A 26589-nucleotide genomic window follows, 5' to 3' on the forward strand; every position below is an offset into this window, starting at 1 on the left:
GGGCCAGGAAAGCTCATGCTGCCAACTTCTTTCTATCAGTGAGTCTCAAAGGTGCACAAGATCTCTCTAATCATAATCACCATTATTAGTATTATTATTATTAATTATTATTAATTATAATATCCAATGCCTTGAGGAAGTGGACTTAAGTTTAGGAAAGCTCCATTCTGCCAACTCCTTTCTTGCAGGGAGTCTCAAAGGGGCTACAAGATTACTCTACAAAAATATTGTTGTTGTTGTTGTTATTATTATTATTATTATTATTATTATTATTATTATTATTATTTCCAAATGCATCTGAGGGAGCAGACTGAAGTAGGGTAGGATTGGATGGAAGAGCAATTTTGGCCAGTCAGGAGGAGACGAGCAGCGATTGGCTAAGGCTGCTGAGTGTGATGATAGACTGGATTGGGGGACGGTCTGGGCCTGGCATCATGCGTGGCCTGGCTGGCTGGGGATGTAATTTAAGTTCTTCTACTTCGGATGGGCAAATAGATGGACAGGACTACGATTCCCATCAGCCTCTTAGAAGATCTGACCTGGGTGGGACTGAATGGGAAGGTATAATTCCCCATTAATGGAAAGGATTACCCAACAGGAAAGTTTAATTCCCTGGAAATTCCCCATTAATTTTTAATACCCGAAAATTATCCGGAATGGCTTTTCATTACCTGGAAACTGGGGAATCCCCTGGAAATTGGCAACACTGCTGGCCTTACCAAACTCGGGAAGGGAGGAGCACAACTGCCATTGCTACCACTCCTTGTTGCTGCCTTCCTCCTCCTCCCATTCCCACTGCCACCCCCTTGTGTCACTGCCTTGCTCTTCATGCTTGCCTGTTCACACCAAGAACTCACCTTGTTAAAAAAAAAAGTAAACTTGTTACTTAACTTTACAAAAAGCAATGCCTCTGGATAAAATACATCAGCCTCTTTGTGTGGCTAGCACTTCTTTACAGGAGAGGTACTCAGAAAACGTAGGCAAGTAAGCAGGCAAGGGGTAACATTAGAACTCTAAAGAAGGGGGATAGGTGATAGTAGCAGCAGCTACTGCAAAATGGTGCACGGCGGTGGTGAGGAAAGTGAGGCTGCAGCACTGGGACCCTCAAAGTGAGTAGTGCAATTCAACACACTGCCGTTTGAGGTGGCCCACTCACTCAGTGTAATGGTTCGGTTAATCCTTATCACCAGCCCCCAAGTATGTGTGCTCAGGACCAAACCCAGAATTCTTTCCCACATGTAAAAACTCCTTGGCAGAAAAGTTACTGTGGCAATTGTTCTGTCAGGTCTGAAAAGTGGGAGTGTAAATTCCTTATTGATATAGCAGAAGTGTTAGAAGATTGTGAAGCCTTCAATTGTGCTAATCATAATTGGTTGCTTAAGCCACAGTTGTACAGAAGATGACCAAACTAAGTTTGCCTTCAATTTTTCTCTCCCTTTTATCACCTCCTTTTTCTGTGGGCAGCTGGGGAAGCAAGGTAGGAACAAACTACAGCTACAGTTCGTTTGTTATGACAAACCATGATTTAAGTAAGCACGAGTTCATAAGTTGACAACAAACTGTGTGGATTGTGGCTAGCAAACAAACCATGGCTTGTTAGCATAAACAAGGCCACATGTCACAGCAAGCAAAAAATCAACAAACCATGCAGTGTCATGTTCTGACTTGTCAATGTGATCAGCAAGGACAGAAAATACATCTGATTTGTGTTTGTGCATAAATGTTTGTGTTCAGCCTACTGTTGAACTCTTCCAATCCAATCAAATGCATAGACAGATCTTATAGCCAAATATGCCAAAGAAACAAGAAGGTCATGTTTGTTTCACAAGTCACTTAAAAGACATTTTGTTTTCTTGTCTTCAGATTGCCTTTTTAAAGTGTGTCCTATGAATCGATATTCTGCACAGAAACAATACTGGAAAGCTAAGCAAGCTAAACAAGGGAACCACACAGAAGCAGCCCTGTTGAAGAAGCTACAAGTAAGAAGCATAGGAAGGCCTTTTTTAATGTATCTGTTGATTTGGATAGTGAAATCAGTGGGGTTTACTTTATTTTCGGATCTTGGGTTTTTAATTGCTTAAAGATATGTATAATCAATATTTTTCAACGCACAGACAAAACCTGGACAAAGCAAAGACAAATCTATTCCTGTATAATATTTAGACCCAGAATATTTATTTCTGTGAAGCATTTGCTTAAAAAAGATATTTTGCCTTTTCATTTGCTTTTCAGGGTAGAGCTACAAATATTATTTGAATCACTTGTTACAAGAAGGTGTCTGACAAAACCCCAGCAGCCACTTTCTATAGGGCAGATGTAGTGTACACTTAGTCCTCCAGATGTGTTGGTCTACAGATTCATTCAGCCACATCTAGCACATCTAATGGCAATGGATAGGTGGGCTGTACTCCCAAACATCCAGAGGAATAAAGATCTCCCTCCCTACTGCAACTTTAGGAGAGGGGTGATTCAGAGCTGAGAGGCAGACAGTGTGGTGTGCTGAAAAATTAATGTTATCCTCCTGAGCTACTTGGTTCTTTGAAAGATTCCAGTCATGATTTTGAAGGTAAACATCAGTGGGTTATAACAAACCAAATATAAAGCATAGCAAAGTAAAATAAAATGTAATATAATATTAATAAATAAAGGTGGCAGAAAGGTAGTCCCTCACCCAGACTGCATGATTTGCTGCAAATGCTGAAATAAACAAACACAAGAACAATACAAATCCAGTCCCTTTCTGGTTCTAGAGGAAAAACTACCCTGAACTGTTCAACAAAGTGGGTGCAGCTTTGGGCAGGTCATGAAAAAGGGCAGCCCAGGGAGTTTGGAGGGACTGAGACCTACAAAAAACACACTGGGTGTGTGTGTGTGAAATGCATGCAGCCTACTCCTGTTCTAGTCTTTGTTTTAAATTAAAAAACAACAACAAAACTAACACAGCTATTATTACTTTGCAGCATGCAGCAGAACTGGAACAAAAGCAGAATGAAAGTGAGAACAAAAAGTTGCTGGGGGAAATTGTGAAGTACAGCAATGTCATCCAGGTGAGCATTTGAACAATCACTGACCTTTCAGAAGTGTTAAGAAAAAGGGTATTTAAGGTCTGATGTGACCTGAGAAGTGCAGTGATTATGTATAAAACACACCACACTAATCAGTTTTTATTCAGCTCCTCAGTTGGAGTTCCAGAGATTTTATGATGTATAAAAGGAGGAGGCATGAGCCTAGTGGTAATGCAGGATTGCAGGGCCTTGAGCCTTTAATAACATTGTAAGAGCCCATATTACAGTGTGAGAAACTATACCTTTGCAATTCCTGCTTCTCCCCCTCCCTTCCTTCAGATCTCTCTCTCTCCTCCTGTGTAGAAATATAGGTATTAAATGTCTGGAGGCAGCACTTTTGTTTTTAATATATCAGTTGTTGTGTGCCTTCAAGTTGTTTCTGACTTATGGTGACCCTAAGACGACCCTATAATGGTGTTTTCTTGGCAAGATTTTTTTGGGGGGGTGTCTGCCTTTGCTTCCCCCTGAGGCTGAGAGAAGGTAACTTGCTTAAGGTCACTGAGTGGGTTTCCATGGTTGGCCAAGGATTCAAATCCTGGCCTCCAGAGTCCAACGCTCAAACTACTACACCATGCTGGTTCTCTAATATATTACTTAGAATTATGGAAGACAAAGCAGCCTTGAGGTCCTTTGCATGTAATCACTATTAAGAAGGAAAAGAGATGAGCCCAAACATAAAATTGGCTGAATTTTGAAATGGAAGGAGATGAAACATTTGTTCAATTTGTAGTAGGCAGATCAGAGTTTTAGGAAGGTATTTTTTGGAGCTATAGTCCAAAAAGTAACTCTTGGATCTTCCAGGTCTGAGTAGGAAATAAAAAAAGAAAGGCAAGTCTCACTGGAATTCAACCCCATACTGAATCTCATCTTGCTTTGTGATGGTTGAATTGTATGTTATACCTTCAGCCCTGCACAGTTCCATGTTTTGGGGCCGATGTCATGATAATTGAAAGTTGCAGTGGCTTGTTGATGGGCAGATGGTGTAACCAGCTTGTGAGAAGCCATAATTTTGCATTTGAATATCAGATGATATTCCACATATATGCTGAGTTTTGTATGCAAAATATTTTGCAATACTATTGTGATATGTTTGATGCAGTTGTAATAAGATTGACACACCTCAGAAGCCAGCAAGCTAGAATGCTTGTGTTGTGGCTACAGCCAGCTGTTCAACTCTTTTCCCTATTTTTGCACTCAGCAAAGAGCAAGCAACCCATTAGTCCTCTGCTTTACAGGTGATCTTACTCTCTTTTGGTCTGTGGCCAAAGTGTAAAATACATTGTGTATTTGATTGTGTTTTATTATTGACAGCTTCTTCATATAAAAAGCAACAAATACCTTACAGTGAATAAGAGATTACCAGCCTTGTTGGAGAAGAATGCAATGCGGGTCTCTCTGGATGCGGCAGGGAATGAGGGATCCTGGTTTTACATCCAGCCTTTTTGGAAACTGAGGAGTGAAGGTGACAATGTGAGTGAGCGAAGTATGTTTCTGGAAGAAAGCAGGGGGTTGGCTGAATGAATATGGTTGTCACATCTTCATCTAAGACCAGAATTTTAGGTTTCATTACTTGCTTTGCATACTTTGTTGCCCCACTTCACAATGCAACGTGCTTAAAAGTTGATGCAGTACCTTTGGGATATCATTCAAAAAGGCAGATGTGGGATAGAAATCACATTAAAAGGAAAAGGGCAACAAATTAAAAGGAAATAGTTGTGAATCTAATCAGCTATTGTATTCCAGGTGCAGGTCTCATACAGTTGGGATTCTGGGCTGGAGTAATAGTCACACATTCAGCTTCTGGCAAAGGAAGCAAGGCAAGGTCAAGCAAGTCCTAATCCATTGTGTAACACTGAGGCCAGAGGGTCACATGAACAGGCTGGGTGACAAATATTTTCAGATTGAACCTTAGATAGAACTGCTTCTCCATCTGATTGGCTTAAGAGCTGTCTAAGACCATGTCTGTATGGGCCAGAATGGAGCAGCAGTTCCTGGAGCGGCCCAGAGTAGTCTAGCCATGAAGCTGACACCCCCCCCCCCCGCCCCAATTGCTTGGGCACTATGGAGTGACATTAGGTGGCTGCTTGCACACATGTCCCACTGTGTCATTTGCTGCCAGCATGAGTCTCCCTCCTGGGCCAAAACTGAGGCACCTAGCTTCAGTCACATGGCTGGGCACCTCTTTCTGACTTCAGAAGGAGTAACTCACTGCTGGTGCCAGTGGGTGACACAGTGGAGCATATTATAAACAACTGTTTGGTATTGCTCTGGAGGGCTCTGGATCTTCCGGGAAGATCTGGATCAAAAGATGACTTTTTAAAAATTCATTGTAAGGGTGGTATAGTGCAGGTTCAAGGCTGGACTGGCTGTACATCATCTGGACAGTTCACACCAGAACTGTTGGTTGGGCCCTGTGTTGTCTGGACTGATCACTGTGAGGGTAATGGGAGGATGTATTATTTAGCCTGTGGGACATTACCTAGATCAGCCTTTTGTTAATAAAGCCTCTTCTGTTAAGGGGACCTAGCTTGCTTCAGTAGCTGCTGGTTGTAATGGTTGTAATGTTCTGCTGGAGTTTCTGGGTTGAGAATCTGACGACAGCTGCATGGCTGCCTCAGTCAGACAAATGCTGTCAACATGGACTTCTTTTGTGTTGGATCTTTTGGGGAACTGAAAACACCTGAAACCAGATGATTGCTGGGTAACCATTCACTTGCCCTCCTAAGTTTCCCTTTAACTTAACCAGCTTTGGTAGTAAACTAGGCCTGTTACAGACTGCCAAAATAAAGCTGCTTGGGGTCTATTTGGAGGTATGCTGTTTAAATGATGCATGCATCCTAAGAATCCGGAAGCTGCACCAAAGCTGCACTCCAGTGCTTAGGAATGAAGTGTGGCTTTGGCGTGACCTCCGGACTCTTAGGACTCATGCATCATTTAAATAGCATACCTCCAAAGAGACCCGAAGCAGCTTTATTTTGGCATTCTGTAACAGGCCTTTAAATGAAAAAGCCTCCTCTCAGTTTGTTTCAGCCATAGGTTTGCTAATTTCTGACCACAAGCATAAAACTGACTTCTTTAATTATCACTGGTTTTTCCTTTCAGTGAATTTTGAATTACTGATTCAGATCCTCAGGTTTGTTTTGTGCAATGTTTTATCTGACTTTACATGGCTTTAAGTAATTGGTTTGTGCAGCATGGCATGCAAGGATGTATTTCATAAAGTAAAAAAAAAGGATGATGTTCTTGTCATGAATGCTCTAGTTTTGAAATGATCCTGTTGTGGATGCTTCAGTTTTGAAAAGATACTCATATTTTTTCCCCTTTATCATGGGCATGGTGATTGTATACTTAATTATTTATTCCTATATCTGGGAAAAAATGACCACAAAATGTCTTGAGGAACCTTAAAGGCTAACAAGCTTTATTTGGCACACTGTTCTCTGAACTCAAGCCCACTTATGCCATCAGATGTAGTCTTTAAAGTACTAATAAACTATTTGCCATTGATTTTGTTGTGTCAGCCTGACACAGATATTTCCTTGGGGGAAAAAACACAGTGGGCTCTTGATATCCACTGGGGTCTTGTTCTAGAACCCCCTGGATTCCAAAAACTGTTGATGCTCAAATCTCATTATATACTATGGTGGAGTAAAATTATGTCCCTTATATAAATCAAGGTTTGCTTTTGCAATGGTATTTTTTTTTTTTTTTGGGGGGGGGGGGATTATTTTCAAGTCATGAATATTTAAAACCATGGATGAAGAATCCGTGGATACAGGGGGCTGATTGTAATCCAAGTGATAGGTTCTGACTTCAGGGGTTTTTCTGTCTCTCCCCTCAACCATTAGATTCACCGCTGAGATATTGTCTGGTAAAATAATCAAGTAATTATTTTAGTTTATAAAATAATTATATTTTAACAAAAGAAAACCTACTGTCTTCTGGGAGACCTTAGAGCCTTTCTGGATCATAAAGGGGCCATAAATCAACCCCCCTTTCCTCAAATTCAAATGCCACAATGGTGGTGGTGGTTCTGGCCTATGGTCATTGCCCTAGTATGTCTGCCTTGCATTTTTGCCTGGTGGTTATTACTGAACTTCCTCCATTTCTTGTTAATCCTTCAGTTGCCCAGTAGTGGAAGCTAGGCTAGATGGCTTAGCAGGGAAGAGAGAGCAGAAGGTATCTGAAGAAAGAGTTAATTTGTAAAACATCATGAGTGTCCCAGGTGTAAGTAGGATTGGGGACCAAGTGTCTTCATTCTTGCTGTTATTGATCCGGAGTGACACCATGATTTAAAAGCAAACAAGCAAGCAAGGATCCCTCCCCTTCATCGCTGGAAAACCACCACTGACATATGTTAGGGCATATCTGACAATATGTCACCATAACCAAGCAGTTGACTATACCAGTGATAGCTGACAGTCAGAGCATGGGGAAAAGGCTCACCATCCCACTTCATGATGAGGTATCTCCCCTGTATAGAGCATAGCCTCCCCCTCCAGTTGCCCGTCACTCTTTAGTCAACTGACTGGCATCCTACTAGCTAGAACAATGAATTTTGCTTACTCTCAAATATGTCGGTGTATGTATTAAGCAGTAATAATAGTTCTGCATGTGATCCAAACAGCATGTGTCACCCACTGTGTTCACCATTTTAATCAGTCACTCTGTGTTTCTAGCTTGTGTGTATATGTGTATATTGTTGTGCATATTGGAATGTACACTGAATTGCTCTGGATATTACTGGCACTTCTGAGGTTAGATCAGTTCTTACCACATTTTACTCCACAGTGTTTTAAAATATCTCCTTTCTTCCATCCATTGAATTCAAGCAATATAAATTATTTCTGTGTTTTTAGATGAGAGGCAATTTTAGAGGTCAGTTTTCCTGAAACCACTTCTTCCCTATGTCCTACCAGAAAATTCTGTAAAGCCATGAACTGAAATATAAATCGCACATGTATTCATTGACCTTCCTGGTCTTGCTCTTCAGCCAAAAGACTTTCAGAGCAGCCAATGAAGATTTAAAAGCCATAAAATGATAAAAATCAGTACAATAAAAACAAACAGAGCTGATCAGCTCTGCACCAGATTAAACTGCAGTGGAAAAACTGCTAAAGATCTAAAATAGCTTCGGCAGATTGTGGAAAGATAAATTCCTAAGCCCATATTGTGATAATTAATACCTTTCTTAGGCCAACCAAAAAGACACAAAGGTCTTGGTGCAAGCTTTTAAAACTGTTTCCTTATGAGAAAGGAAAAGAGAAGGGAAACGATTGTGTTAGAGTTACCTAGTCCGCACGTTGTATTAAGATGGTTGAGAGGAATGGTCTGCAGACAATAATATTAAGCACAACAGGCCCCACCACAACTAAAAGAGTATTCACTATAGATGCCTGTGACATAAGAGGTATCTATGGAAATGAATAGCACTTTTACCATTGATTCCAGTGACATATTGGCTGTACTCAGGCTGGGTCCTTGAGAAACTCCTAACTCCAGAACTGGAGGGAAATTACCTAGCTTGATAGAGCCATTATGGGAAATAGTTTTAATCATAGCAATAAAGAATACCCTTTTGACACAAGCAGCTGCAAAGAAGATCTGTATTAAAAAAAAGGGTTTTGAGAGAGAGAAAAAATCTTTCTAGGTTTTGAATATATGGCGATTTTACAAGGTAACATATGAGCATCTGACTATATGAAATGCTGGAGATATTCTAAATTATCAAATTCAGAGTTGAGTTTTAGTTTCCATTTAGTAGTTTTAATAGCATTTTCTTGAAATAGTTGAGATGAAAGGTGAAATATTTAAAATGCAAAGCGGATTTTAGACAGAAGAGTATAAAACATCGGTCCCCAAACTGTGCTCTTTAAGGGATTTTGGAATTTAGCTCCCAGAATCCCAGACTATTGGCCAACATGGCTGAGACTTCTGGGAGCTGAAGTCCAAAATCTCTTAAAGAGCACAGTTTGGGGACCACTGGTGTAAAACAACAACACCATTATGGCCTTCATACTCCACAACATACTGATTTTGAGGACTTAGCTGTAACTAAAAGCTGAAAGTTCAGAATTACCTGTTGTACTGTACCTATCAGTTGGTTGTCTCTTTTAAAAAAAGAAGCAGCAGCAACTAAAACATTTCCAGTGTGAAAGGAAGCATAGCATAAATGAATGCTTTGTCATGCCTTTTTTAAATCTCTATTCTCCAGATTGTTGTGGGAGACAAAGTCGTATTAATGCCAGTCAATGCTGGACAGCCACTTCATGCCAGCAACATAGAACTACTTGATAACCCAGGATGCAAAGAGGTGAGTGGAACAAGAAGAGGTAAATCTAATTAATCTTGTAATGGTGTGTTGGTACATAACCCCCCCCCCCACCCCCAATAGGGTTAGGATGTGTGGCCCATAGCAAAGGTAGCCTCAGAATGACAGGATAAGGACAAAGTATGAGACAAAGAGAGGTAGATGTCAGTGAATGGAAGGTTAAACTCTAAGGAAAGCAAACAATCAGAAACAAATACAGTGCACATTTCTCTTATGTGGGGGATCTGTTCCAGACCCCTGTCTGTAAGGGAAATACCATGTATGCTGGAGCCCCATTGAAACCAACAGGGCTCGTGCTTGCAGCGTGGCGTGGTGTGTGTGCCATGGGCATGTGCGCCATCACCTCTTCTAGTGAGCTCTTCCAGTTACCTCTTTCAGCTTAAACTGAAAGCCGCCTATGGCGCACCCATGTATGACTGAAGGATCAGTATGTAGCTGAAGGATCAACACCTGCCCTGTGGATGTGGATATACTTCGCAGGACATGGTTTCTTTCTGCATGTCTTATGTTCAATAGGAAACGGACCTTTCCTCTACTGAGGGTAGAAATGCATATTATGAACAACGGTGCTATCAGTTAAAATAGTAGTTTGGTGCCCTTTCACACTACACAGTTATAGCACTTAAATTCCACTATGACTACCATGGGTCCATCCTGTGGAATCTTGTGATTTGCAGTTTAGAGAGGTCCGCTAGTCTAGTGTTGCAGACCAAACTACATACATTAGGATTTTGTCAGATGCATACATGGAGGTCAAAGGGGAATCACAGTGCTATAAATGTGTAGTTCACAGGTGAGCAACTGCAGAAAGTCAGGGGGCCTCATTAACCCCGCAGAAGGGGACCTTAGAGGGTCACATTTCCATTGCACCCTCTCTGTTAAAACAAATAAATTTTGTCCCCAAATGTCCTCAAATATGATCTAAGGGACACAGGCACAATATTACCATGTTTTGAGGCTCTCCTGGGCCCCCGGAGTCATGGAGGGCTCAAAGCACGGTGAAAATGCCTACCACACTCCCTAGAGTTCATTTTGAAGCAAACAAGGCTTTTTGAAAAAACTCTTTTGACCTCTGTGGGCTCCTGGGAGCCATGCCAATACCTTTGGGGATGCGCTTTGATCACCTCTGCTGAAAGTGTGGTGAATTCAGCCCCTCCTTAATGGGTAATGCAGTATAGCCCATGCTCTTATGGCTTTGCAATATGTGTTACTTCACTTCTCCCAGAGACAATTAGTGCTATGAAACAAGAAGTAGGAGTCAAACCTGATGATGCCAGGACATGGGCCATATTCCTTGCAGAGAGAAGCAGAGAGTTTTATGTGAAAATGCTGTTTTTCATGTCAGCAGACATCAAAACAGCTCAAACCACTTGTTATTTCCCGTGGAGACATTTATTGAACAGCTAACCAAGATAGGCTGTGTGATGTTACCAGGTCTTCCTACTGTAGGACAAGCAATACACCATTGCTTTGATAAGCATCACTGGCAGCCACACATCCATCAACAATGCTGTGCCATTTCCCTTCATTTACTAATGCCATTTAGAAATGAATAGTTTGCACTTCTCAGCATGCATGGACATGACATCACTTCCTGGCCTGGGAAGCCACCAAATGCAGCTGGTTCCTGGGACTTGAAGGAACATCAGACTGATGTTTTGATGGTGATTATAATGCTTTGAAAAAGATTTTTGGCTGGGCTTATTGGGCATTTAAAAAACAAACAAATGGGGGTTTGGCATCTTCAGGGGTCACAAAATACAAGTCACAGGCCACATTTGCCTGAGAAACTTTGAATACATCATATTATTTCAGTTATTGTTGCAATAACAGCTGGAATAGTAAATGTTGGCAAGCAAGGGCCTTCCTTATCAGGTTGTAACACTGCAGAAACAGTGTGTGGATCTTGATATAAGATGGGTCTACTTTGTTTCTTTGTTTACTTGATCACAGGTAAATGCTGTCAATTGCAATACCAGCTGGAAAATAACCTTGTTCATGAAATACAGTTGCTACAGAGAAGATGTACTTAAAGGCGTAAGTATGAATGACTTTTTTTTTAACTTTTTAAAAAAGAATAACTACATTTCTTCTTGATAATATGTTTTTTTAGTTTTTTTAGTTTTTCAGTTTTTTAAAAAATTAATAACTTGATGTGTCTCAAGACATTTCCAACTTAATACTACTAATACTAATATTTATTTATCCCCCACACTGACCCTATGGCAGTCTAAGGCAACTAAGGCAAGTTTTGTGAAACAGAACCTCATGAGGTTTTCTTGGCAAGATTTATTCAAAAGTGGATTGCTACTGCCTTCCTCTGAGGCTGAGAGAGAGACATACTCAAGGATACCCAATGGGTTTCCATGGCTGAATGGGGATTCAATCCTTGGTTTCCCAGAGTTCTAGACCAATGCTCAGACTACTATACCACCCTGATTCTTCTAATTCCACAAATCCTGTTGCTTTGAACAAGGGTTTAAATATAATGTAGATATGAAGTTGAAGGCTTTCATGGCCGGCATCCATAGTTTTTTGTGCGTTTTTGGGGCTATGTGGCTATGTTCTAGAAGAGTTTCTTCCTGACGTTTCGCCAGCATCTGTGGCTGACATCTTCAGAGAATGCATGCCTGGAAAAAGTTGGACATATATATATACTGTGTGAGCCTAGGAATGCAGGAGTGATTTGCATGTGTATTGTTCTGTTGCTGATGGCAGGCCTCAGGCTGGGAGACTAATGCAAAAGAGGATTAGTGTCTGCTAACTGGTGATCATTATCTGCTGGGAAAGCCCCTGACTCTGAGTGGTTTCCCATTTGCATTTGCTGAGTCCTCATTTTGCTATTCTTCAGGACTGGTAGCCAAATTTTGTTCATTTTAAGGGTTTCTTTTTTCCGGTTGAAATGATCCAGATGTTTGTGGATTTCAGTGGCTTCTCTGTGCATCCTGACGTGGTCGTGGTTGGCATGGTCCAGAATTTCAGTGTTTCCAAACAGTATTTTTTGCCCAGTATGGTTTGTGGCATATTCTGCTACTGCTGCTTTTTCTGGCTGGCCCAGTCTGCAGTGTTTGCAGGGGCTTTCCCAGCAGATAATGATTGCCAGTTAGCAGACACTAATCCTCTTTTGCATTAGCCTCCCAGCCTGAGGCCTGCCATCAGCAACAGAACAATACACACGCAAATCACTCCCTGCATTCCTAGACTCACACAGTATATATATACCCACTTTTTCCAGGCAAGCATTCTCTGAAGATGCCAGCCAAAGATGCTGGCGAAACATCAGGAAGAAACTCCTCTAGAACATGGCCACATAGCCTGAAAAACCCACAAAAACTATAGTGAAGATACATATTTCAAATGGTTCTGATATTTCTCTGTTCTTCAGTATTGAAGTTTGTTATTTTTGTGTGTACAGTCACTCCTCTAAGTCCACGGACTTGACAATCTGCGGAGGGATAACCTGCCATTGAGGTGAATGGGGCATGCTCCCATGGTGTGCGCCCTATGCTTATGTGCAGGAGCGCCCCCCCCCCATTCATTTGAGTGGGGCTTGATTATCTGCGAGTTAGGAGGGGCGACTGTATAACCAAGCAGCATCATTCTCCTTGTTCTCCCTTTTAAAAATGGGTTTTTATCTGTTACAGATCTATAGTTATGTAATTTTTTTAACAATCTGACTCGGAGAGAGCAACATTCTTGCTATAATAATTTGACAATGCTTCCCTGTTTATTAAATAATTTCTTTTTCCAGGGAGATGTTGTCAGATTGTTTCATGCTGAACAGGAGAAGTTTCTGACCTGTGATGACTACCAGAAGAAACAACATATATTCCTTCGCACAACATTACGTCAATCTGCCACTTCAGCAACAAGCTCTAAAGCCCTGTGGGAGATAGAGGTATTTGTATGCTATTCTCAAAATGTTTAGCACTTTAAGAGGTAGGGTGCACATATATTTTATTTTTCCCCACTGCTACCTCACCATTATGTGGTAATAACATACATACACACAAATGTTATTTGAACAGGTGGTGCACCATGACCCATGCCGGGGAGGAGCAGGACAGTGGAACAGCCTATTCAGATTTAAACATCTGGCAACTGGAAACTACTTGGCTGCAGAGGTAAACAAAACAAAATAAATCCCATTGCTGGTTGAATACACTAGATGATGGGTAAAAACTAGTAGCTGCACAGGCAGCTTGTGGTCCTAGTGAGAGAGGACACCTCACACTATTTTGAAGTGAGGCCATTCCCTTTGCTCAGGAATCAGCTGCCCCTGCTAAACAGACTAGAGGCCCTGTTCTGGTGGAATTACAAATGGATCAGCCTGTTCTAAAAGCAGGTATGTTGTCAGGGAACCCACCTGGCATCTGTACAGCTGTTTGTTTAATGATGTCTCTGTTTGGTAGAGCAGGGTGGAGAACTGTGGCAGGTTTGGGGACTACTTTTATGCTCTGGGATCCTCTAGGGGACTTCATGGATGACTAAAATAAAACAAGAAAACCAGCATTGCTGGAAGTCCACTTCTGGTTCTCAAAAATGGGTACTGTATTATTTGATGTTAAACAGTACAGGGAGGCCTTCTAGCCTATTTAAACTGGTGCAGAGCCTTCCAGGAACAGCAACTCACCTCCTTTTTTGGATAGAAAATGGTTGGTCTAGGGATTCTGGAGGTGCCAAGGAGACCCTAAAGTGACCAGGGTTAATAAAAATATCCATGGTGGGCTCCCAGGGGCTGCACTTTGCCTGCCCCTGATTTAGACTGAGACTAACCATGCCACTTGGGAGGAAAATTTATCCTCATCTGGACAATCCCTGGCCATGAAGTGCCAGTGACATACGTACTCTTTGATGTGTCTTTTGTGAAGAGAGCAAAACCAAAGTCATAGGATATGGTGGCTTATTTTTTCTTGTTATGTGATGGGCACTCCATGACTCATTCTCTGAGCTGTGAAGAAATGTAAACTCCACAAACATGCACACGTTTATCATGGTTCATTTTTGAATGGTGGATGGATGCTTCCTTTGAAGCCTGTCACAAGAAAGCAGATGAATATGGTTTAGTATTCATCTATATACTATAGATTTAAAATGCCTCCATCTCCGCACTTTTTGTTAAGTTTGTTGTGAATGCACATTCATCTAGTATCTTTTTGTTAAAAAAAAGTTATATAATGGAGTCAGGTTGGATGGATGTACTTGGTAGCTTCTGTCTTTCTTTATTTTGCGCTTAAACTCTTTGTTAAGTTTCTCAGTCTTGAGAGGGGGCTGTCAAGGCTTAACCGAGGAGCTCATTGTGATGTGCCAAGACATTTATTTATTTACAGAATTCAGGGCAACTGATGTCAGGTTTAGAAAATTTACAGGACAAATGAGTCAAAGGATATGAAATGCAAAAGCAGGATTTTTAAAAAGTTAAATACTGAACTATAGTGCAACAGGAAAGGATTACACAAAATATCAGATGTTATGGAAAAAATGTGCATGAGATCAAAGACTTCAGGCTTAAGGGGAAGTAAATGTGGCTGGTAGATGAAATCATGAATAGGGTGTAGAAACACAACTGAAGACAGTTTTTACAGTCCAAATATCAATACACTGTGAATTTAAAACATTTTTACATCTAATTATAGGAACATGGTAAATTGCTGCATACTCCATCAGATTACTGTTCCATGCAGTCTTACATATGCATTCTGACTGATGTTTGCTACCTGACTGATGTGTAGCTTTCTGGATGATTTTGGCCCAGTCTTTTAGTCCTGCCTATTGCTTAGTGTTGTTGTGAGGATGAACTGTGAAGAGAACAATATAAGGTAGCCTAAAACCATTGGATGATGGGATGAAAATGTAATAACTAAGTAAAATATTAATAAATATGAATCTCCATATAAGAAATTATTCTAAATGAGTCATGAACAAGTGGGATGAACTAATCTCTCTCTCTGACTCTGGATAGGTATATGCTGAACAAAAATATGTTATACAAATGGGAAATATTGCTCATGATCTAGCCAAAGTTAAGTTTATTATAGTTATTTCCCTGGATTTCAGTGGGCAGAATGAACATATTCTGCAGCCATTCCCTCTGAAATTAGAAGGCATTAACAGAGCATAATTTTGGCTGGTTGATAACTATATGCAGATTTCAAATAAGCATATGGTAATAACTGATGAAATATAAATCAAAGTATATGGGCAAAGGTTCAGAATCTAATGACTTCTGAAAGAATGTCTAAGCATTATAGGGGCACACAACTGCAAAATGTGTGTAATAAATTACAAAATCATGATACACAAAACTCAGGCCACATAAACACCCAGTGAACACAAAAACACTGATATGAACACTAATTTGTGTTCATTGGGTGTTTTTGTGGCTTGGGTTCTGTGTATCATGATTTTGTAATTATATAATATATTTCACACATTTTGCAGTTTTATAGCATTTTAGTTGTTATTTGGGTTTTGACTGCCTCCTCTTTTTGTGACTTGTAAGAATTATCGGAGTCCAAAATTCTATAACACTAAAAGGTTACTGAGGCTTGTAAAACCCATGCATTATTGAAAGAGCTAATGCAGTGCCAGTCTAATAGTAAAAGTAAAAAATATGGAGCACAATGAAGTTGCCTTTTCCATCTTTACATTACATCATTATGAAATGATTTGCTTCTGTTTTTTGTAGTCTTGTTTATAGGCCTTGCCTAGAGCTTTGCTAAATGCTGAACATATTTCTTAGGAAGAAGGGGTGCTAAATATTCTCCAAACCCTGATGTTTGTTCACCTTTATCCATCTATTAACAGTGCATTTGTGTTGCCAGTTGGCTGGAATTTTAAGGTCCCCCCCCCCCAGGTTTGGCTGCTTGATGGTATCACTGAGGTCAAATTAAGCTCTAATTCATAGTGCAGTACTTCATGCACCATATTAGCTTCACTCTGAAAGGGAGCACTGCCAGCTGAAAATACAGGTGATGGAAACATAGCAGAAATCAAGAACTGTGCTGGTGTGTGAATCAGAGTTTGAGGGAAAATTGGTAAATGAATTAGCTGAACCATTAGTTCATTAACTTTCCTGTTCAATGTGGCTGAACTCCATAGACTGCCTGATGAATGCTGTAGCTATTCCTTCATTTTAACAGTTTAGATATTTTAAGTCATTAGAATTTATTTGAGATGGAGAGGCACTCTCCACATACAATAAAACAGGAAAAGAAGGATTAGGATCGGAGGAAGTGCAATATTCTGTACTGTTTTGTTGTTGTCCTGATTGTCTTGCAACCTTGTGTATTTTAGAAGAAAGAGAATGGAGAGGAACAGAAACAGTGAACCTCTGTCTGAAATGAGGGAGATTAGTTTGCTCAGCAGCAAGCCTTCAGGCAGCCACAGTTCTTTCAATGTATCACATCCTTGAAGATTGAAGGCTGGTGGTTTCCTTGCCCTGCTTATTGGCCTCAGTCTTTTGGGATGTTTGGCTCTGTGTAAGTCTTTTCAGTGTTCTTCTAACATTCTTTGATTTTATTTTCTTGTTTCAAATATAATTTTAGAAACGAGTTGTAATGAGCCCTAATGTACTCAAACAGTTTTGGACACTTGGATAATTAAATGAAAGGTTTTCCTTACCCCCTCTTTCCCCCTCTTGGATTCTTTCATCTCCCTCTACTCTCTCTATTCTGTTTGTCACCCCCTGCTTTGGGGGGTCGCAGATTTGAGAGGTTTGATGGGAACTATTAGCTATAAATGCATGCCCTACTTCTATCTTGCCCATGATTTTCTTCCAATAACATTCTTTTTAAAAAACCTAATTTACTAAGAAGTAAGTCCCATTTGGGGATGCATTGGCTTAGTGGTTAAGACACCAGTTTTTATGATTGGAAGGTTGGCAGTTTGAGGCCTGAGTGCTGCATGTTGGGGTGAGCTCCTGTCACTAGTCCAGCTTCTGCCAACCGAGGAGTTTGAAAGCATGTAAAAGTGCAAGTAAATAAATAGGAACCACTTCGGTGGGAAGGTAACAGTGTTCAGTGCAGTCATGCTATCTGCATGATCACCAGAGTAGTCCTCGGACAATGCTGGCTCTTTGGCTTAGTAACGGAGATGAGCACTACCCTTTACAGTTGGTTATGACTAGACATTCATGTCAAGGGATGACCTTTATCTTTAAGTCTGATTTAATTCAATCAGCAGCTGTTATAGCTGCACATTTTCACATGTCATGTGAAACAAGCAACAAAATGAATGTGCATGGCCATCCCTTTTTTTTTCAGCCTTACAGAGCAAAGTTAAGACATTTAAACAAGGAAGGATAAGTTGGTGCTTTCTAGATATCTCATTTTTTCAAAGTAGAATTGCTAAGGATAAAATGTGGGATTCCTGGCTCCTTTGTGCAAAGCATGTCCTTTGCCAAGAGTGAAACAGACCACCCTGAAGGAGTGGCCTGTTGCTGCCCCTTTGAGCGCTGGATTGGGGCCAATCTGGCATTTTTCTGGGCCAAAAAGAAGAGGCAAAATGCTGTTTCTTTTTGGCCTGGAAAAAGGATTTTCTTGCCACTGCCCTGTAGCTCTTCCCCCTTTCATTGGCACAGCATGTCTAAATGCTGCGCTGAAGAAATGTTGTGACGCTGTCTGGTTGGGTGGGTGGAGTGACACCACTTTGGAGTTTAGGTGTGTGGTGTGCAGTCGCCATGCCCCCACTCCACCATGACACAGCCCCTCAGTGTCCTTTGCAGATCATGCTTTGTGATTTTTACTAGTAGCACAGAAGATGTAGTAATTCAGTTGTTCAGATTAATATTCTGCATATCAGATACACTTAAAATATCTCTGATTAAAATTAGCCCTCCTTTGAGTATCTACCTGATTGTTGTAGACTGCCACTGATTGCTACACTAGCAGTGGATCAGTGTCCTGTAACTGAAAGAACATAATTTCTTTTAAAGCTCTAACACCACTCCTTATTAACCTTTAACAAACATGGTATGTGAAAGGTATGGAGAAAGTGTACATGTTGATGAGGGTGGGGTGAGGTGGAAACAGAAGAAAAGAGATGCAGATGGTTGACCACATTTAATTGAAAAAGTTGTAAGATGAGCTATCATACTTTAGGACAACCTTTCCCAATCTGACAATTTCCAAGTGTGTTGCACTCCCACCATCTCAGTATTACGGGATTTGTACTCCATCTGGAAAAAGTGCTATGCTAGTGATAGCAAATTTTAAATGATGAAAAAAGCATTTTCAAAGGAGCCAGTGACAAAAAGTGTTCCTAGGTGTCACTGGTGACAGCTGCATGTGGTTCTTTGGAAACTAATGATTCAAACAATACATTAAGTAATATAATGAATTATGGCAGTGATTTGCAACCATTAACAATAGCAAAATTAATTAATCTGCTTACTTCTAACTGTCCTGAAGACCAGCATGATGTAACTGTCTTTCCTTCTTCTCGATATTACTCACAAACCAGTGAGTTTTTAAGCCCTTCAGAGCAGGTTTTGAAGGTGTGAGATTCAATTTCTTCAAGGTTATGCATCAGTATTAATAGGCAGAGAAAAAAGTACAAGCTCTGTGAACCTGGATGCTTTTGAACCCACACCCAAATCAGTGAAAGGTGTGTGGATTTTGCTGTTCAGTTCCATTCTCTTTCATTCTTATGGTAATTTCAAATTGTGTTCATTACATGTTTGCAGTATTAAACCAGGATAAATGCATTCTGAATATCTGTAGCCATGTGGCCACCTTTGGCTGTGTGGCAGCTCAACTTCAAATTGTTTGGGCACAACTAAGGAACTGTTTATCTGCTTTCTTACAGCTCAGTTAGATTAGCCTGTGGTGTGGATTATCAATAACGTCACACACAGCCTGTGTTTGTTTGTTCAGGCCCTTCTGATGGAACATGCTTGCAGCAGAATACAAAGAGTAAACTACTGCATGGGCAGCATTAGCAGGCTTGGCATCTGTTGCCATTGTGGTTTGGGTGTTTGTAAATGTTTACTGCAGCTACCTCTCTACAGAGGCAACCTGGCATTTGTAGATTAGGCAGAGGAAACATAGATTTTTTTCTGCTGGTGACAACAACTCTTATATCTTTCAGCAAAGCCTTGCTGTAACCTACCCTGGCTTCAAAACAGTTGTGTGTGTGTATGTCCGTGTGTGTGTTTCCTTTTCATGGTTACATCCTTTAAGATGGCTTTCCCTGCCAAGAAAAACAATCTGTTTTGTCCTTTGAAAGAGCCCTTTAACTAAACTTTCTTGGCCAAGGAAGGCAGAATTATTGCTGTCTCTTCTAAGTGTTTTGTATAAACCATCAATCCTTCATTTTTGGGTCAGGACCCATAACTGAGATATTGTCTAGCCTGCGATTGGTCACAACAGCACCTCAAAGACCCATTTCTCCTGTTTGTGTGTTAGCTTTATATTTTTTAAAGCAAACAGTGAAAAGGGATTTGGAGAAAGGAAGTTGGGAGAGGGGGAACAAGACAAATGGGAAGAGAAGGAAAAGCGAATATTTTTAAGATTAACAAAAATAATGTGCCCCATATGTGAAGTATCAGGGAAAAAGTAGTGTAGACTAGTGCATCTCAAGGTGTCTGATACTGAGGACAGGTGATTTCCCCCCTCAGTATGCCATGGATTGGTATATTTGTATCCATTGCTTACAATTGTTTCATTCTTTTCTGAAAACCTTCATTTTTTGGAACCCCGGGTTTTATAGATTGGTGAGGCACTATAGCTCTTTGGGTGAGAATTCTAAATATTCCACCCTAAATAGCAAATGGTAGAATTCTACAGGATGGAACCATGGCAGTTAAAGTGAGATTGTACTGCTATAATTTTGCAGTGTGAAAGGGCCCTGGGTCTACAGAATGGAACTTCAGTGCCCCTAGATACCAGCGCATTGCCTCATGACTAGTAAAAGCAAAACAAATTAGTCAAATATATGCTAATTTACACTATTTGATTGTAGAACTAGGACATTCCCATCGCAATATTTTGAATATATACTATGTAGCACCTTCCACATTCTGTCTTGACTTTATAGTGTTATGTTTACTTTCCTCATTGGGAAATGCTTTGAGTCCCCCATTTTTTTTGTCATAGAGCTCCAGGCCTTCCTCCTGGTATTCATGCAGCTGCATGTTTCTCATGACCAAACCTAACCTCATTCCTCTGATCACCAGGATAAAAGTCTCTTTGAACTGGATTGCAGTTTTATTGATTGTACTAAGCTAAAACAAACACATACATCTCTTCTTGTTTACTCTTCTGGAAGCACATACCCATTAATGCAACTCATGGTGTTCCTGAACTACTGAAGGTATTTGATTTTTCATACGAGAGCCTTAGATGCTAACACAATGTATTGCGCACCGTATTGGTTTAATAGACACACATGCTGCTTGAGACCATATGTATATTTACTCTGAAGCAAATCCCACTCAGTTAAATTGGGACATATGGTACATTCAAATAAGAGTGCATAGGACTGAAGCTGTATTACTTATTGGACACCTTTAATTTTGCAGAAACGTTGTCCTTTTTGCCTTTTTATTCTACCAGACCAAATTCAGACCTTGTATGCTGGTTCCTTCAGAAAACCTTTATCCTGTTTTTCCATCTCAATTGCACTGTTTAGGACAGTTTACAATAGTTTAAACTCAATACCCCCAAGATTTTTTTAAAATTGTGGGGTAATTTAAATAATAATAATAATAATAATAATAATAATAATAATAATAAAGTCAAATGCTTGCCTGAACAGAAATTTCCACTTAGTGGCAGAAGCTTGGTATGTAAAAGAACAAGGCAAAATCTCTTAGGCCAAAGGGAATGTTACCTTTTCTTACTGTGGTTCCCAGAGTCCCCAGTCAGTGGCCATGCTAGTTATGAGCTCTGGTGTGAGTTGTTATAACTTAAGAATTACTTTTTTACCTTGGCTGTTGCATGTGCTGCAAAAAGAAAAGGAAGCCACTAGGTGTCAGTGTACATTCATGGTTTAATACATCAAGCATCCAAGCAGTGACTGCAGAGTATTTATATATGTGTCTAGCCCCATACAGACTGCCAAAAGTAAGCTGCTTCGGGTCACTTTGGAGATATGCTGTTTAAATGATGCATGCATCCTAAGAGCCCGGAAGTCGTGCCAAAGCTGCACTCCAGTCCTTAGGACTGGATCATAGCTTTGGCACAGCTTCCGGACTGGTAGGACACATGCATCATTTAAACAGCATACCTCCAAAGTGACCCGAAGCAGCTTACTTTTGGCAGTCTGTATGAGGCCTAAAGGTGAATTAGGCAGAAAGGTTAGAGAGACCAGAACCACTGGTTTCTTTTTGTGATATACCTTCATGGCCTTGTTAACTTGGAATTCCAGAATTTGTCTCAGAAAGGGCCCTTTGGCCTTTTACAGACTGCCAAAATAAAGCTGCTTGGGGTCTCTTTAGAGATATGCTATTTAAATGATACATGCATCCTAAGAATCCGGAAGCTGCACCAAAGCTGCACTCCAGTGCTTAGGAATGGAGTGTGGCTTTGGCGCGACCTATGGACTCTTAGGACCCATGCATCATTTAAATAGCATACCTCCAAAGAGACCCGAAGCAGCTTTATTTTGGCAGTCTGTATCAGGCCTTTGTTTAAGTTAACATTAAAACAGCCTCCCAGACACTCACCTAAGCATACTAAAATTTATCTAAGAAACCTGATAAAAAATTTATCTCCTGGACTGTAGGATCAAAGGAAGCAGGAACAAGACTGCCAGATTCTAACACAATCCATGTAGTTTAGTCCTCTCTGCCAGGAAGATGTTAAAGAGATATGTACATCATGTTAAGACAAGAACAAGGAGAGTTGGCCATTCTTGATTTTGCAAGTGTAACCCACCATTCTGTTTACACAGATGTTGTACCTTCTCTATGCTGTTACATGTCTGTTACATTTATATCCCACTTTTTCTCAAAGGAATCCAAGGCAGTTCATCTCATCTTCCTCACTGTATCATCACAACAACATAGGCTGCATCCAGGTTGACGCCACTTTAACTGCCTTGGCTCAGTGCTGTGGAAGTCTGAGAATTGTAGTTTAGCCTTCTCTGTCAGAGAGCTTTGGTGCCACAACAACCTACAATTCCCAGAATTCTCTAATATCGAGCCATGGCAGTTAAAGCTGTGTCAAACTGGATTATTTCTGCAGTGTGGATGTAGCCCCTGTGAGGTAGATCAGGGTGAATGAATGAGTGGCTAGACCTCAGGCACTCAGTGACTTTCACACCTTAGTGGAGACTTGACTCTAGATCTTGTACACTCCAGTCCAACACTCTATACTGCGCTGATTTTCACTTTACCAAAAATAAATATAATGAGAAATAGTGTTGAATTGTTACAGCTGTAACAGTGATACATAAACCCATGAAACAAAAATGAGGGTGGAGGGAATAAACCAACGAGCAACAGGATCCGGCAACACAGACCTGAACAAACACAATGCAACAACCTAAGCTAGACAGCCTACAATCAACCTGGAAATCCCTATGAGTGCCACCTGAGTGTCATGGAGCACTGGTTCTCAAACTTTGGACCTTCAGATGTTTTGGACTTCAGAAGTCCCTGCCAGCATGAACAGTGATCAGGAATTCTAGGAGTTGATGCTTGAAAAATCTGGAGGTCCAACAGTTTGAGAACCACTATCATAAAAGACAGCTTGTCAATAAAATATAGTAATAACGGACAGCATTTCCCAGATTTAATCTGCCAGCCCCCAAACTCTTCCAAGACAATACATCCTAGTCCTCAATGACAGACTGTATCGAATACTTACTGATTTATTCTTTAGAATGGTTAAAACACTTTTAAGAAATTGGGCAGGTTTACAAGACCCTTTCCCCAGATTCTTCCACTTTCCCGTGAATATTTCTGCTGGTCTTCACTTTTTGGTAAAACCTCAGTACACTGGTTTATTGTTGCATTGAGGTTAAAAGGAGTTGTTGGCCTAAATGGAGTTGCTAGTGTCAACTAGAATAGATTTGCTGAATCAGATTTGAATAAAAGGTCCGGGCGATCTTGTGTGCTAATCCTCTCTGCCTGGAAATGCAGGCCTATTGCTCCCATTCACACTCTGGTGTTACCACCTTGGAAAACAGCTTAAAAGTAACACGAACTACTTCAGAGTGAATCCAAACCCATTTTAAAGCCATTCCAGGACCATTTGGTCATTCAGTACCTTGGATTCTGTCTCCAAGGCATAAATTTGGTACAAATATGGTGTTATTTTAGCAAATCTTTGGCTATGTTTATCTATTTTTAACTTTTGTATGATTTAAAAAGGTTTTATAGTGTCTGGTGATTTCAAATTGTTTAAAAAACTTTTTTGCAAACATTTTTAATTTGTTATTTTAGAAGCCAACTTGGGTCCTGTCCTGGAAGAAAGGACATATAAACTAACTAACTAAGGCCTGGGACAGATGGTCCCGAAGTGGCATGGCACCGCCGATACTAGGGTTAGGGACCATACACCAACCGCACAGTCCCTAACTTTAGCATGGCACAGCGGTGGCATCATGGCGGCGTCCTTCCACATGGGCACCGCTATCTAGACGTAAGGGATGCGCAGTGTATGCATGTCGCTGTGCGTTGCATATGTCACAGCATGCCAATGGTGCACTCATGACATGTGCCGAGTGCCGTAAAAAGAACCTGTTTTTTTCCGGGTTCTTTTTACTCCGGAGGGACGCCGTGCAGTTTGGCATCTGTGGTGTTCCTCTGGAGGGAACCAGGCCACATCCAGTCCAGCCTTTTTCAGAGGTATGTACTGGACCTAACTAACTTTTCTTTTGTTATTTCTACCTGTAACAGACCATTTAATTTTACAGAATTCAGATATATTGGTTTATCAAGTTCTCATGAGTTCAACGACTCTATTCCAGTGGGGACTAACAACTAGATTTAACCCAGCATACTTACTGAAGAATTTTTTTATTATTGACCAAAAACTAATATTCTTAATTAGCATTTCCATTACACTTTAGAACAGCATGTGCTGCCTTGCTGGTTGTGTGGTCTCCCCACCTTTATTAATCAGAATTCCTGTAATCCAGTGATTTGTTTTAAAGGTACAAAGCAAGAATGCATATAGAGGCTGTCTTAACTAATCTGTACTCAGAGTTCCCAAGTATCCACCCGTGCTTAAAGGATACATGTCTTGGTGGATCAGGCTGAGGTTCATCTAGTCCAGCATTCTTTGCAAGATTAATTTCAGCAATCAGCAAGCACTAGAAGGCCCACTGGACCGACCTATTTTTGCCAGTCCAAGCTTTTTGGTGTTGAAATTACTTTTGTATACAATCTAACAAGCATCAAGCACATATTATAAGAGTATCGTGAAGCTGATTTATAGTGGCTTGCCATTTGGTGAGTTAATAGTTGAAAGTGGAATGTAGGGTAATAATTTCTAGTAGCTCCCAGTTTCTACACCAGCTCACTGACACGAGCAAAGATTGATTTTCAATGTGGAGATAACAAACATGTTCCTAGGGGGTTAATATAGCAGCAGCTATGACAGTTTTGACTATGTGCTAAGTTCTTTCAACTTGCTGAAAGCTAATCAGTGTGCTATTAGCAGTGAACAAAACCAGCCTAATGAAGATGAAAGGCTTTGATTTTTTCCCCCCTCCAAAAGTTATGCCTTTGTCCTTTTGACTGAGTGCTGATGCATTTGTGGGAGAGCCTCAAATGCAGTGGAAACATTTTTCAGTGCACTTCTTTCATTCCTTCTGTAATATTTTCCTATTGATTCCTATAGCCAGTCACACACACACACACACACACACACACACACAGAGTGATGACTGACCAATATAAGCAAACAATTTTAGAATGGACGAATGATATGTGTTCATTCTGCTAGGCTAGACATTTTCATGATATCCCATCATGTGTTGCAGCTGCATTCATTTCATTTACACTAATAGTTATGCTGATATGTGAATTTGTGCAAGCCTTTTGTCTGTGTCAGAGTCTGAAAGACAATGACAAGTGGACATGCAAGGAATTTGCTTTGGAATTTGTTAGAGTAAATGTGTACTTTCAGAAACTTCTCCTAGGTGTGGGATCTAGTTTTTCCTTGTCAAATCAAGAGCCTCTTTGCATTTCAATTAAAGGGATATTTGCTAGGAAGCTGCAGTGCTGCAGATCACCCAAATAGTAGTAGGGATGGATCAACTCATTAGTCTTCCAGGTTTGTATGGAATCTGGTGTCCATTGAAGCTGGGATAGCTTTAGCCAGTCGATTCATCACCACACCATACTAAGGAGACACAGCTGCTTTAGTTGCAGCTAATTTGGATTTAGGTCAAATTAAATAATGTCCCGCCACTTTGAACATCGGATGTTTTGATAGAAAGATTATAGTCGAGCCTTTTCCTATCCTGCTATGTACAGTGATTTTTGAAATCTGATTCTTTCAATTTGGTATGGAAAATTATTCAATCATATGAGCAACCACCTGAAGTCCCTAGTGATGCAATCCAGAAATTGCCATCACCTTTACTGTTTTGTCTGAACTAGAGTGTAATTTCCTACTTTTCAGAATGAAAAGTAAAAGATCTGTAAAATGAAGGCATAGTAACTAGAAAAAGAATACAGAATACGTGTTTGTAGGTTTTGCTTTCCTTGACTCCAATAAAAAGATATTCCCTTCTGAAATTACAGAATATGTTTGTGACTATTCTGCACAGTTAATACAGATCAATTACGTTCCTGGGATCTAAAATAATTAAATTGCGGTAACTAACTAAATTAACCAACTGATTAAAATGATCTATTTGAAATGGCATTGAAAAGATGTATTAAAATACGAGGAGGAGCTCCCCTTTTCTCCTTAAGCCTCTGCTAGAAGTGTAGCCATGATACCAAGCTGTAAGGTGGAGAAAGAAACATAGCACTGGTGAAACATACAGCTAAAACTATTTTCTTTGAAATACTTGATTTGTACTGCAGAAACAGTGGAGAAATCTAAAATAACAGCACAGAACATTTCTTGTTCTGCTAAAAGAAGGATCCATGCTTATTATTCCATTAGAGTCCTTCATAATGTGATTGGGCATGCTGGTGAATGGACTATTTAAAAAGTAGTGAAAAACTGAGATTGGGGAGGGGGGTGACTAGCCAGCTAATATGGCAGTTGCTTAAAGAAAGAGCAGGGC

At 40.4% G+C, this 26589-nt stretch overlaps 1 protein-coding gene across 1 annotated transcript in view; it reads left to right on the forward strand.

Annotated features, from left to right (window-relative positions):
- ITPR2 (inositol 1,4,5-trisphosphate receptor type 2) overlaps positions 1-26589 on the forward strand; it is a 258378-nt gene that overhangs the window by 44659 nt on the left and 187130 nt on the right. The window contains 7 exon segments of the mRNA XM_042470658.1: positions 1864-1979; positions 2961-3047; positions 4377-4535; positions 9280-9378; positions 11350-11433; positions 13148-13294; positions 13425-13520. Coding sequence (XP_042326592.1) covers positions 1864-1979; positions 2961-3047; positions 4377-4535; positions 9280-9378; positions 11350-11433; positions 13148-13294; positions 13425-13520 — 788 coding nt within the window.

The sequence above is a fragment of the Sceloporus undulatus genome, chromosome 5 (genome assembly GCF_019175285.1).
Source record: "Sceloporus undulatus isolate JIND9_A2432 ecotype Alabama chromosome 5, SceUnd_v1.1, whole genome shotgun sequence".
NCBI lineage: Eukaryota > Metazoa > Chordata > Lepidosauria > Squamata > Phrynosomatidae > Sceloporus > Sceloporus undulatus.